General features: G+C 59.9%; 1 protein-coding gene across 10 annotated transcripts in view; it reads left to right on the top strand.

The window, feature by feature from the left end:
* Positions 1 to 8,719, top strand: part of BEGAIN (brain enriched guanylate kinase associated) — a 49,638-nt gene extending 40,919 nt beyond the window's left edge. For all 10 annotated transcript variants that reach the window (XM_039462748.2, XM_039462752.2, XM_039462755.2 and 7 more), the window contains 4 exons: positions 1,057 to 1,123; positions 2,114 to 2,221; positions 5,347 to 5,430; positions 6,556 to 8,719. In XM_039462748.2, coding sequence (XP_039318682.2) covers positions 1,057 to 1,123; positions 2,114 to 2,221; positions 5,347 to 5,430; positions 6,556 to 7,902 — 1,606 coding nt within the window. In that variant the 3' untranslated portion in view covers positions 7,903 to 8,719. The remainder of the gene's footprint in view (positions 1 to 1,056; positions 1,124 to 2,113; positions 2,222 to 5,346; positions 5,431 to 6,555) is intronic.
* Positions 8,720 to 13,582: the final 4,863 nt, after the last annotated feature.

The raw sequence follows: 13,582 nt of genomic DNA, 5'->3' as shown, positions 1-13,582 counted from the left end.
TTAGTAGAGACGGGGTTTCACCTTGTTGACCAAGATGGTCTCGATCTCTTGACCTTGTGATCCACCCGCCTCGGCCTCCCAAAGTGCTGGGATTACAGGCTTGAGCCACCGCGCCGGCTACAAAAGTTTTCTAAAAGCTTTTTTTGTGCACATTTAGGATGGATATTCTAAAATGTCATATACACTTTCCCATCTTCTTAAACAGAACGTGCAAGGAGCATGCACATTTTGCTGTTGGCTTGATTTGTTTTCGGTATTTGTAGAGTATCCACTGGTGCCGCCCAGGGAGGATTTATTGCGGGTGGAGGGCTTGTCCTCTCCGAACAGCCCCGCCCTCCTGAGTGTTCTGAATGTCACTCTCCATTCCTGTAGAAGCCAAGCTTGGGCAGTGCAGTCAGACCTCAGTTCAAGTCTGGGCCCTGCCAGTTACTGTGTTTGTTAAGTAATTAAAGTTTCACTTCGGTTTCCCCATTGGCAAGACGGGGCCATCACAGGACACATAGGTTGTCTGAGTGGACGCCACCCCCAAGCCCCTCCCACCAGCAATGGCCGCTCCAAGCACCTGATTCCCATCTGGCACTCGGCTCCACTCACGCTTCCCGGCAGAACCGTGTCTTGTTCACTGTGATGCTCCAGCCCCACCCCGGACCCCTCACATAGTTAAGTCTCTTCCCGGCTCATTCGCATTCGAACTGTCAGCCCCATGACAGGTTTGTAAGAATTGTGGGTCAAATGTGAGTAAACTGGCTCTGCGTGCAGATGGGACAGTCTCTTGTGAATAACAAGCCTTTGCTTCTCATCTTCAGGGGCTCCCAGGGCGAAGGGGGAAAATGGTCCTGGACCCTGGCCTAGGATAGGCCTCTACAAGTTTGCTTTAATGGGATGTTTTCGGCCCTGCGCAGAGGGGCACACATTCCATTCCACCAGGGTGAGGCTGGTGGGGTGAGCTCCAGAGGTCCCAGTTCAGCCCCACCCTGCTCAGCAGGCTGTGCGGCCGTGAGGGTCGTGGGAGTGCCAGGCCTGGTACCCCAGTGACCCCATTGCCTCCTGCTCCAGGATTCAGAGCAACTACATGGCACTGCAGAGGATCAACCAGGAGCTGGAGGACAAGCTGTACCGCATGGTAAGGCCGCCACACAGCACCCACTCCCCAACCCACACCTCCTTCCCTGGGAGAGCCACCCAGCGGACACCCCTGGGCCACTCAGGAGCTGGGACACAGGTCTTGCTGGTCCCACCCCTTTCTCCACAGAACGTGCAGGGTGGGGTGGGTGCTCTAAGGCTAAGGAAGTACTAGGGTCCAGGGTTACCCTGTGCTGCCTGAGTGGCAGATTTGAGCACTCCAGCCTCGGGGCATGTAAGAGGGGCTGTGGACGGAGGGCATACGCTGGGAACAGGCCCTCCAGCTCAGCCCGCCATTCCAGGGACCCGGGCCCAGGAGGAGAGGGAGGCCCAAATTCAGGCTCTGAGTGAGCCAGAGACAGGTTCCAGCCCCAATTGTGCCTCTCATGGGGACCCCGATGATTTCAGTGGGGTTGCCATTTTCTCTGTGACTGCACTGTTGGGACACATGTCCAAGAGGGACAGGGTGAGGACTTCTGGAGCCACTCCATCACTAGAATGAAGAGGTTTCCCTTCTTTCTAGTTCAGTGACCAGCTCGTTTTGTTTTCGAAAGCAACAACCTGGCTGCCTTTGGGGAGGTGGCAGGCCTGGGGGCTGAACCTGGCTCTGCCTGGGTCCCTGGACACGGGCCCTTTCCTTTCTGAGCCTCAGTTTCCCAGTCTTTCCAGTGAGATGGGCTGGGCTCTGTGACAGGCACAAGTCATCCGTCCTGAGTCCCCACTCCCAGCTTCTGAGGCAGGACACTGTCACTTCTGTGTTGCACATGAAAAGCAGGCTCGGGGAGGCAGTGACATGCCCAAGGCTGTCTGGCTGGGCAGTGTCAGACCCAGGCATTGAACCAGGGTCTGTCTGTGCTCGTAAGCCCCGCACCCTTGGCCCTCCAAGTGTCTTGTCATTCATGGCTGCAAGGGGCAACATGGGGGTGCTGCAGCTAAGTGACGGGACAAGGAGCTGACCAGAGACCTCCTCCTCCCACCGTCCCACCCGCAGGGCCAGCACTATGAGGAGGAGAAGCGTGCACTGAGCCACGAGATTGTTGCCCTCAACAGCCACCTGCTGGAAGCCAAGGTGACCATCGACAAGCTGTCGGAGGACAACGTGAGTGCCACACACGCTCGGCCCACTGAGGGCTACCGGCGGGCCCAGGCGAGGGCTTCCCAGGACGCGCCGGGAGTCACATGCTGACTCCTAAGGGGCCTGAGTCCAGCTGCTTTGGCCCCAGCCTCAAGGGGCTGGTGCAGGGTACGGGTGGATGGACGGGCCGGTCAGGGCTTTGAGAAGGACCTGGTGCAGTTGGGGAAGGATGAGCTGCCTCTCTGAGGATGCCAGGGGTGTCCCTAAACAGACCCTCTGCTGTAAGGACAAGCTAGAGGAGGGGGAGCCATATCATCCCATTCAAGGCAAGGCTTCCTGACCCCAAGGCAGGGTCATGGCCACCCAGGACTCCCGCCCTTGGCCAGTCCCAGTGTCACATCACAGCCGTGTATGTGGCTGCCCAGGGGGGCCTAATTTCAGGGACCTTGTGAGATGGGCCCAATTGCCCCCGCAGGCCCGGGACAGCTGCCTACACGTTGTCGCGAATCAGCTCCTGCTCCTTGCCAGACCCTACTAGGCTCCAAGATTATGGTGTGAACAACACAGGCAAAACACACACACACAAAAAGAAACCTCTGCCCACGTGGAGTTCACATCTGAGTGGGGCAAACTCTAGAGTGTGTTAGAAGTGTGAAATGCTGTATAGAAACAGAGAGCGAGGAACAGCACCAGGGAGTCGCCAGCTGCAGGGCCTGCAGATTTCAAGAGGGTGCTTCTGGAAGGGGCTGCTGGGCCAGGACCTGAGGGAGTGAAGGGGCCACCACGCAGACATCTGTGGGAAGAGCGTTGCTTCCAGGCCGAAGCAACCACGGTGTGCAGCTGTACCCGGATAACTTGCAGGACCCCAAAGAGGCCAGAGAGCGCCCAGTGGGAGGGGCGGCCAGGGTCAGAAAGACGATAGGAGGCGATGTTGTACAGGCTCCTCTCAGAGATCTGAGCTTCATTCTGAGTGTAGTCGAGAGCCATAGACGGTTCCTACACAGAGGAGCAACGTGATCACACGTACAGCTTGCCAGGGCCCACATGGCTGCCATGCTGGGAACAGGCTATGGGAATGAGAGCAAGAGCGGGAAGATCAGGAGGCAGCCAGGGCCTTAGTACAAAGGCCGATGGTGGCTCAGGCGATGGTGGTGGTGGAATGGGGCAGAGAGCTGCAATTCTGGTTCTTTTGGAAATAGAATCAATAGGACTGACCAAGACTTGAGATGTGGGTTGCCAGAAGAACTGAGTCCAACCCAGCTACAAGGTTCAGAGCCCAAACACAAGGCGTTGCCGGCCATTCCTGGCTGGGGACAGCAAGGGAGGGGCAGGAGCTGGGTAGGAGATGCACAGGAGCCCTTCGAGCGGAGATGTTACCAGGGTAGCGGGAGGCCCAGGCCTGGAGCTGAGGGTGAAGACTGGCGCGCCCGTGGAGACCACGGAGGCAGCCTGCTGATGAGAAGCAGGGAGGCCCAGCAAGGATGCCTGGGGTGGAGTGGCCAGCAGGCTGGGGGACACCAGGCGAGTGTGGTGGCCCGACGGCCACTTGAGGAGGGGGCTGCCATCGGCGCCCTGGCCGGCTGGCTCACCAGCTGCTGAGATATCAGGTCAGAGGGCCAAGAAGAGGCGCTGGGATTTGGAGACCTGGAGGTCCGTGGTGGAGTGCAGCGGTGGTCCCAGGCACAGGCCGCCCTTCTGCGGAGTGTGGCTCTAACAGGAGGGGACAGGATGACGTGGGCTCAGGACAAGAGGTGTTTCTTAACGTGACAAGGCTAGACCCCTTACGTAAGTGGGCACCAGTCCCGGGGACCTCTGCAGGGACGGAGCACCTGAGGAAACTAAGGCACAGCCAGCTTCAGTGGCTTCCCAGGTAATCCATGTGGTCGCTCACAGATGGAGCCAGAACTCAAGCTCGGGACTCCGACTCCAGCAGCCCAGGGCCCTGGGCAGCCAGAGCGCCTGCCTCCACCTGCTGGCTCTGCCAGAGCGTCCCGTGAGCATTTCCTCCCTGGGCCAGCAGTTGTGGCTGCTCAGGAAAGGCTCCCAGCTGTTCCAGAGCCAGCCACCGCACACATGGACAGCCCAGGCGCTTGGGTGCCCAGTCAGGTGCCCCAGGGGCTGTGGGCACAGCACGGGCTTCCCAGTGGCATCTGCTCCTGGCTGTGGCTGTTGGGGCTCAGTGGGAGACCTGGGCTTGCTGGGCAGTGTCTGCAGCCCTTCTGGTGCCCAGGGGCAGCCAGTCGACTGGGGTTACAAAAGGGGCCGGGTCTCAGCTCAGGCAGCTGTGCTGTTCTCTTCCAAGGAGGCCCAGGGAGGCATTGAGAGGGGCTTGGCCACTCCGATTCCCTCCACCGTGTAGGCCAAGTTGGGGGAACCAGCCTCAGTGAAGGAGGCTCCAGGGCCATGGTGGGGGAACAGAAAGGTGCTGTGTCAGAGACAGCCTTGCCTGGGCAGCAGTGCTGGTTGGGCTGGGACACTGGCCAGCCCTCGCCAGGAGCAGCCATGGGGCAGCTTGGGTGGGTCACAGGGCTTCGGGGTCGCCCCAGGGCTAGCCGTCAGAGCCCTCGCAGTGGGGACCCCCGAGGGGCAGGCATGCAAGCCCCAAACACAGGCACATGCGACAGAGATTTTCAGTGGTGAAAATCTACTGTTGGCATCTGTTTTCAGAGCCAGCGCCCGCCTGGGCCTGCGGTCACACACCTGTCTGGTCCCTGCCCAGCCCTCCAGCCACCCTGTTCCCAGACCACACTCTGGGAAGGCGGGTGTGAGCAGCAAGTCTGAGGTGCAGGATGGGAGGTGCTGGGGGCTCATCCTGCCACCCATTCCTGCCTGGCACTTCCACCCAGTCATCTTTGGAAGGACTCTGGGAGCCCGAGGGACAAGGAGACCAGGCCTGTTCTGTGAGCCTGGGGGGGCCTCCAGGAGCTCAGGGCCATTGGGGCTCCTCCTCCTACCACTGCCCCCGACCTTATGGGGGTTCCTATCTTAGCACGGCCCCGAGGGCACCAGCTAGGGCAGTGGCAGGGCCCTCGATGCTCTGGCAGCCCAGGTCAGAATGAGGCCCTTGTTTTGCAGGCAAGAGCATGGCGCCCAGACAGGGCCAGAGCCAGTGGGGGGAGGGGCGCCGAACGCCTTCTCTTGTCTTTTAGGAGCTCTATAGGAAGGACTGCAATCTAGCGGCCCAGCTGCTGCAGTGCAGCCAGACCTACGGCAGGGTCCACAAGGTGTCTGAGGTAACGTGGCCCCACAGCCAGGCCGTCCCGTCCCAGGACCCCTGGCCTCCTTGTGTGTTGGTCTTACCCCAAGGCCACTTCCCATCCTGGAGGAGGAGGATGCTGGCTAAACCCGAGCCTCCTCTGTCCCCCTTGCTCCTGTGGTGGAGGGGCACCAAACGCACCCACCTCACCCAGACGGGCAGCCCCTGGCCCTCACCAGAGCCCCCTTGGCCCACCCTGGCTGCCCGTCACCCTCAGTTTCCTTTGGGGGCTGTCCAGGTCCCTGCTCCCTCTGAGCACTGACATGGTACAGTGACCTCGTGTGAGCCTCGCAGGAGCCTCGTGTCTGGGCACGGTTACTGACAGTGCCCATCTCAGAAAGAAAACACTTCCGGAAAGATGGCGTGGCCGAGGCCACACGGCAGGCAGGTAGCAGAGCCAGGACCCAGAACCAGGCTGTCTGATGCCAAAGGCAGATGGGCCAGCAGCCCACCCCCGCCCACCTACGGCCACACACCCTGCGCCCCCTGCCCGCCCTCACATGCAGTCTCCTATGTGCCTTCCCCTGGTCCTGGGCCATACCTGAGACACTTAGAAAATAGATCAAACAGTAGCGGGACACCCCCACATGGCACCAGGCAGTCTCAGCCCTGGCCCTCAATCTTTGTTGCATCTGTTTGAGTCTGTCCTCTTCAGGAGTGCTCAGGCAGGATGAGGGGTGGGGGGGTCTTGTTCCCCTGCTTCCATAGAACCCATGCACCTCAGAGAGCAAGTCAGCCCCTCTCTGGGCACTAAATGGGTGGGGGTAGGGGTGTGTGCAGCCTTGAGCGTGGCCTGAATCAGACCCAGGTTCCAGCTTCTCCAGGTGACTTCAGCTTCTGGGCTCTCCTGGGCCCAGAGTAGGGAGGGAGGAAGTGACCCGGGATCCCCAGGCCATCACAGCACCCACACCCCTGGGAGCTTGTTCAGTTCAGCCTTCTGGATCCCGGCTCCCCCCGGTGTGATTTGAGAAGCTGGGAGGCCCTGTGCGTCTGCCTGCCTGTCGGTCATGGCTAACGTCAGTCCCCAGCTTCAGAGCCAGGACTGGGCCACCATGCTGACAGTGACCCTGTCCCCGCCCCCTACTCCTTGCGCCTGCTCCAGCTGCCGTCGGACTTCCAGGAGCGTGTGAGCCTGCACATGGAGAAGCACGGCTGCAGCCTGCCCTCCTCTGTCTGCCACCCGGCCTACGCCGACAGCGTCCCCACCTGCGTCATCGCCAAGGTGCTAGAGAAGCCTGACCCTGCCAGCCTGTCCTCCCACCTGTCCGATGCCTCGGCCCGAGACCTGGCCTTCTGCGACGGGGTGGAGAAGCCAGGCCCGCGGCCCCCCTACAAGGGAGACATCTACTGCAGCGACACGGCCCTCTACTGCCCAGAGGAGCGGCGGCACGACCGGCAGCCCAGTGTGGACGCGCCCGTGACCGACGTGGGCTTCCTGCGGGCCCAGAACTCCACCGACAGCGCGGCTGAGGAGGAGGAAGAGGCCGAGGCGGCGGCCTTCCCGGCGGCCTTCCCGCACGAGGCCTTCCCTGGCTATGCGGGCTCGCTGCCCACATCCAGCTCCTACTCCAGCTTCAGCGCCACGTCGGAGGAGAAGGAGCACGCGCAGGCCAGCACGCTGACCGCGTCCCAGCAGGCCATCTACCTGAACAGCCGCGATGAGCTCTTCGACCGCAAGCCGCCCTCCGCCACCTACGAGGGCAGCCCTCGCTTTGCCAAGGCCACGGCCGTGGTGGCAGCCCCGCTGGAGGCCGAGGTGGCCCCAGGCTTTGGGCGGACCATGTCACCGTACCCAGCCGAGACCTTCCGATTCCCGACCTCTCCGGGTCCCCAGCAGGCCCTGATGCCCCCAAACCTGTGGAGCCTAAGGGCCAAGCCGGGGACTGCCCGGCTCTCCGGGGAGGACATGCGGGGCCAGTGGCGGCCCCTGAGCGTGGAGGACATCGGCGCCTACTCCTACCCGGTTAGTGCCGCTGGCCGTGCCTCACCCTGCAGCTTCTCTGAACGCTACTACGGTGGGGCCGGGGGCAGCCCGGGCAAGAAGGCCGACGGCCGCACCAGCCCACTCTATGCCAGCTACAAGGCCGACAGCTTCTCCGAGGGGGATGACCTCTCCCAGGGCCACCTGGCAGAGCCCTGCTTCCTGCACGCGGGTGGGGACCTGAGCCTCAGCCCCGGCCGCTCGGCTGACCCACTGCCCGGCTACACACCCAGTGAGGGGGGCGATGGGGACAGGCTCGGGGTGCAGCTGTGTGGGGCCACCAGCAGCCCTGAGCCCGAGCCGGGCTCCAGGGACTCCTTGGAGCCAAGCTCCATGGAGGCCTCCCCGGAAATGCACCCCGCCGCCCGCCTCAGCCCCCAGCAGGCCTTCCCGAGGACTGGTAGCTCGGGGCTGAGCCGCAAGGACAGCCTCACCAAGGCCCAGCTCTACGGAACCTTGCTCAACTGAGCACCACGTGCAGGCCTGGCTGTGGGCCTCTCCCCGCCAGCCCATGGCGCCCCAAGGGGCCAGCCTCAGCCCCCAGCCCTTGCTGTTCCCCCGCCCCCGCCAACAACCAGGCGTCTGTTCCTCCCCGTACCTCCTCTCCTCCCCAACCCCATAGGCCCAAGAGGAGGATCCCCCCGCACTGCGGTGTCCACCAGCCCCGCCCCGTGGAACTCCACTTAAAACGTTTTTCACACTCGTCCTTCCCCCATCTGAGAGGGGCATCCCCCCTTTTATAAAGCGAAACTATTTTTATAGAGAAAAAGGGTCTTTCTTAACGCACTTGGCCTCCAGCTCCCTGGACGGCTGCCTTGGCGTTTTCAACACAAAGCTCCTTTATTTTTGGGTGAGGGTGCGTGGGGCCTGCCCCTTGGAAGGGAAGGGAAGGACCGTGTCCCATGGAGACTGGACTCTGCAAGTGGGGAGACCACCCCCACAAGCCGGTGACAAGGGAACTCAGAAGTTGTGTCCACGAAGAGGGAGCTGAAACGAATTTGGGGCTATGAAGTGTTTTAAAAATCCATTTCTTGCAGTGTGGCCACCACAACGCCCTGAGCCCCCCCACGGCCCGTAGTCCCGGGTGGGCGGGGATGATGCCCCAGTGCGGCTGGCGCTCGTCCCGCCCCCACGTCCATCCCTGACACCGTCTTACTCTACCTCAGACATGATGAGGCCCTCCACTCCCAGTTTCTGTAGCTTGCGTTCCTGTCGTCTCTGATGCATGCCCTGTCAGTTACTATTGTATTTTGCATTCATTAATAAAAGACACTGGTGGAAAGAATCCAGATTGGGCTATTTCTCCTCCTCCTGCCTTTTGGTCTTGGGAACTTGGAGTCCCTGGTGTCCCCGCCCTCAGCCTTGCTCTCTGCAGCCAAGTTGAGCCCCTTAACCCCACTTCACACCCCATCCCCATATCCACCCATCCCCACCCCAGTATCCAAGTTCCTGTCTAAGGTGCGGATTCCCCGGCCTTTCCCAGCCCACTGGACACGACTCTCTTTCCTCTCATCTCCTGCCCCTGTGCGCTGCCCCACGGATTTCCTGGCCTCTAATCCTCACGTCTCAGACTTTGCTTCTCCTTGAGAGGTACTCAGGCTGCGGACAGAATGTCGGCCAGCGGCTGCTCCTTGGCACATGGGAGCTGCCGCTCTGCCCTGGCTTCCTGTTGGTATTTGGGAACTGGCTGCCAGGCTGGGAGGCGTTCCTTTGGTTGGAAAGAAAAATTGCTTTCTCTTCCCCAGCTCTTTAAGATTTTTCTCTTTGACTCTGGCTTTGCGGTTTCCCTGGGCTGTGTCTGGGTGTGGCGTTCCTTCTTAGGAATCTTCTTAGGATTCTCAGGGAGTCTGACACGTGTGGATTGGTGTACCTCACCAGTTCTGAAAAATTCTCAACTATTATTTTTTTAAAACATTTCTCTGCCCGTTCTGTTTTCTCCTCCGGGTCTGTTGCCCAGACCTGTGCTACCTCGAGCCTGTGGCGGCCCCGTCACCCCGCTACCGTGCCCTGTGCCACCTCAGGCCTGCAGCGGGCCCTTTCTGCCCACACCACACCCTCCACGGCTGCTGCGCTCCTCCCGCACCACGCACCTTTCTTCCAGTTCACTAAGTCCCTCCTGTGTCTGCTCGGCTACCACACACAGACACAGTTTTTCATTTCAGTTGTTCATGTTTTCCATGTCTTAAGGTTCTATCTGGGTGTTTTACAAATCCACAGTGCCACTTTCGTAGCTACCCATTCCCTGGAGTATCTTCTAGCTCGTCTCATTTCTATCAACACGGTGAGCAGCCGTTTCACAAGCTGGTCTGGACTAGACGGTGGTCTGTGCAGGCCTTCCCGGGGCTCCTGCTTCGGTGGCCCTGTTTCTCTGGACACCGGCTGATCTGACACATGCTCACCCCTGCCCTTGAAGATGTGCATGTGTGGGTTCAAGGCCGAGGATGGAGGCTCCTCCCCAAGGGGACCTTTATGGCTGTCCCTGTAGGTGCCTGGGGCATGTCCCAGTAGGGAACACCTCACCTCAGGTTCATGCCTGGAGGTTCCCTGGCACACCTGGCTTTGTGTAGCTCCAGCGTGGGGCCGCCACTGATCAGACAACTCCAAGGAGAGCGCGCATCAGCCATAGCTTCCTGCACGCTTGCCCTTCCCCTTCCGCTGCGGAAGAAGCCAGAGCCAGCCTGGCTGTGTCCTCTTCAGCCATATCTGCCGCCCCAGGAAGCAGTCTCCCTGAGCCGGAGGAAGCTTGGAGAGGTTTGGGATTCCGGTCTCCTCTCTGGGGGGGGCCTGTGGGCAGACAGAACAGGGGCTGCATCCCTCACTGAGCTGAGGGCAGCCGGGAGGGTGGGAGAGAGAAATAACCTGTCACCTGGTGGGCAGAGGCACTCGCAGAGGGGAACTCAAGCCTCAGCCACCCCAATGTCAGCTGTGAGACCTGTTGCCTAGACACGGGAAGGCTGAGGCCAGCAAGAGGGGGGTGCCTCAGCTCTCACATCTAAGTAACAAAAGCCTGCCCAGCTCTGACTCGTGGGGGTTACCAAATCGGACGCACCTGCGCTGGGCAGCAGCCTTAGCCCTGATCTGAGGGGCAGATTCAGGGTGCTGGCTCCCACACTGCCACCTCAGAGCCTCTGCTCCTCACAGGGCTGTCCTGCCGGGGCTGCAAAGCCTGCCACAGCTGGGCCTCAAAGGTGTTCTGTTCCCAGAGCAGCCAGGACCATTAGGCCCCTGCCTAGGACTGGGTAGATGACTTTGGCTGCAGAGCCAGGGAGCCTGCAGGCCCAGCAGAGAAGAGGAAGGTAAGGGTCTATGCAGCTCACTGCAGCAGGGTCAGGCTGACGCCCTCTGGGTGGGGGCCTGCCTGCTGGGCATGGCACTCAGAACACTGCTCCTTGTGGTGCTGAGGCTGGGGGCCATGGTTTACCACCCCCAATTCTCACGGCTCAAAGCTGGCTCAGCAGGGCTCTGAGACAGGAACACCTGTGGCTCTGACGCATGACTCTTCTCTCCCAGGATCCCCTGGGCTCGGGCTCGGTGCTACCCTCCTCTCCCTGGTGCTGGTGTCAGCTGACAGCCTCATGCTGGCCTCGGGGACCTGGCTCTGCCCACAAGGAACTCAGAGGTGGAAGACGAAGGCAGACAGTGTAACTCTCAGTTCAGGGCTTCCAGAACACAGGGCCTGTGGGCATCTGAGAAGGAAGGGCCCTCACTGCTGAAAGGGCTCAGAGGAGAGGCCCACACTGGGTGTTGAAGGATGAATAGGAGTTCAACAGGTATTTCTGGCAAATGAAACAGTCGTGAAGAGGCACACATCTGTGACAGCTGAAGAATTCCAGAAACTGTTCAGTGCTCCCATGGAGCTCCCAAGGGGCTGAGCTCTGGAGCTGGCAGCTTCTCTCTGGATCTGCCCTTCAACATTCTACACTTGGACTGTCCCCACAGTTGGACAGGAAGTCCTGAACAGTCCCCATCTACCCAGACAGCTGGCCATGGCACGGGGTTCCCTCCTCCACCCGTGCCCTCTCCCTGCACTGAGATCCTGCCCTGCCTTCAGGGAGGCCCTGTCTTGGCATCCACCACCTGCCCACACGTCCATGTATGTTTCTCCTCAACTCTCAGCAGAGCAGCGCAGGGTTGGGCTCTGCCATCATTTGAGTGTCACCTTGGGCAAGACCCGGGGCCTCCTGGCCAGTTTCCCTTTCTGGAGCCTGAGGACATTCATCAGTGCAATTTCCAGGGACCCTCTAGGCAGCTGGGTCTCCCACTGTACAGAGAGCCTCAGTGAGGTGGAGGTGGAGCCCAAGGGAGGCCATTTTGGAAGGAATCTCAAGCGCAAAAAAGAGCACAGGCTTGGGGCCCTAGGCATAGCTCCCTGCCCCAGGGCAGCAGTTTCCTCTGCTGGACAGTGGGGATCACGGACACCCTGTCAGGAGCTGCGAGCATCAGCTCCACTCAGAAAAGTCAGGGCCACCCCGGCACTGCAGTGCAGCCAGCACATACAGCCTGCATGGCACCTGGAGGTGAAGCTGTTTTTCTCCACGACGGCTTCGGATCTGGCATCTCGGATTTTCTAGATGAGGACGAAGGTGAGCACTCAGCCCTCGGAAGGCGGGTGGAGGGAAGAGACCACACTTCTTTTCTATTCCTGCTCCACATTTTCTAAATTTAGCTTTCTTATTTTAAAACTGCAAACGGTGAACTCCCTGACACCTTGCTGAGGATCAAAGTCAGTCTTTAAGAATGTTCTTTGGAAGAAAGTGTTTGGAAAAAGAAACATAAAAGCATGGCGCACGCCTGCCATTCTTCCCAATAAAATGACCTAAAAAGGGAAGGGGCCGACACCCACAGGGCCTGTGTTGAGAAATCAGACCCGCAGAGGGTGGAGCTAAGAAACTGCCACAGTGGGTTTTCTGCGGAGCCCTGGGTGGCCCCCACCCCAGCAGGGTCAGAGATTTCGGCTGGTTCAAGGACACCAGCTTGGAAAATAAATGGACTTCAGGGGCACAGATGTTGATGGCATTTGTCCCAAGTGAAGTTCGGTGACAATCTGCGAAGTCCTTTCCTTTGCCTCATCTCTCCTCATCCCCACAGGCCCACTTTACAGATGAGAAAACAAGGCTCAGAGAAGCAAGGCCCCTGCAAAGGCCTCAGACCAGCAGGAAACGGCCCTGGGACGTGAGCTGGTCTCTTGGCTGCAAGTCCCACAGGTGGCAGGCAGTAGTGATGTGTGCCAAGCACAGGAGTGGGGCCAGGAGCCCAGGTAGACAGGAGGCCTCTAAGCAGCTATGTCCCAGCACTCAGAAGCCTGACACAGTGCCACGTGCAATGGATGCTCCCATGAAGTCAGTGGTAACTGAAATACATCACAGTAGGGAACAATCAGCAAGTGATGCAATGAAATTCTCAATCACAAAATCGTCGTCAGGAAGGGGGAAAAGCACTGGGGTTTGCACTGGGTCAGGAAGCAGAGCATCTGGACTCCGAGGTCTGGGGCAGTGAGAAGTGGGGATGGGAAAGGGAGTGAGAAACGCCGGGAGGAGGCCAGGCCTCCCTCCACCCTGAACACTGCAGCTTGCCCCCTGCCCTGCGTCCAGGCTGATTCGTATAGCCCTCATTCATTCCACAAACAGGTGCTAAGCCCTGCTCAGGCCTGGAGCTGGGGAGACACATCCTCATGAAGGTATTTGTAGGGGGGTCCTGCATTTGGGGAGGAAATCACTTTCCCTTCTACAAATTACAGTTCCCACCACACCTGCCCGAGGAACCTGGGTCTGGAGCATGCATATGACAGAAGTTAGCCAATCTGAGTCCTTCCCTGGACTTGCCAAATGGGGACAAATGAAGGTAGTAGCCCCAGCTGGTGGCTTCTGTCATGAGATTGAACCTGGACAAGCTCAATGCCCAGAGAGTGACAGGGACAGCAAGGATAGGAGCAAGGCCCGCCACCGCACGGCCCACTGTGGCGAGGTCTGAGAAGGGAGCCACATCCACCTCTGCCCTAAACTGGCTCAGCTCCTGCGTCAAGTGGTCGGTCTGACACTAAGTCCCAGCACCGCCTCTTGGATGCCTATGACACACGGGCCCTAGTGGGAGACACACAGACCCAGCCTCATGATCCCCTGGAGATGGACATTACGTGTTCTCGTTTCAC

Source organism: Saimiri boliviensis, chromosome 2 (assembly GCF_048565385.1).
Source record: "Saimiri boliviensis isolate mSaiBol1 chromosome 2, mSaiBol1.pri, whole genome shotgun sequence".
NCBI lineage: Eukaryota > Metazoa > Chordata > Mammalia > Primates > Cebidae > Saimiri > Saimiri boliviensis.
This window is presented reverse-complemented; position numbering and strand designations above follow the sequence as displayed.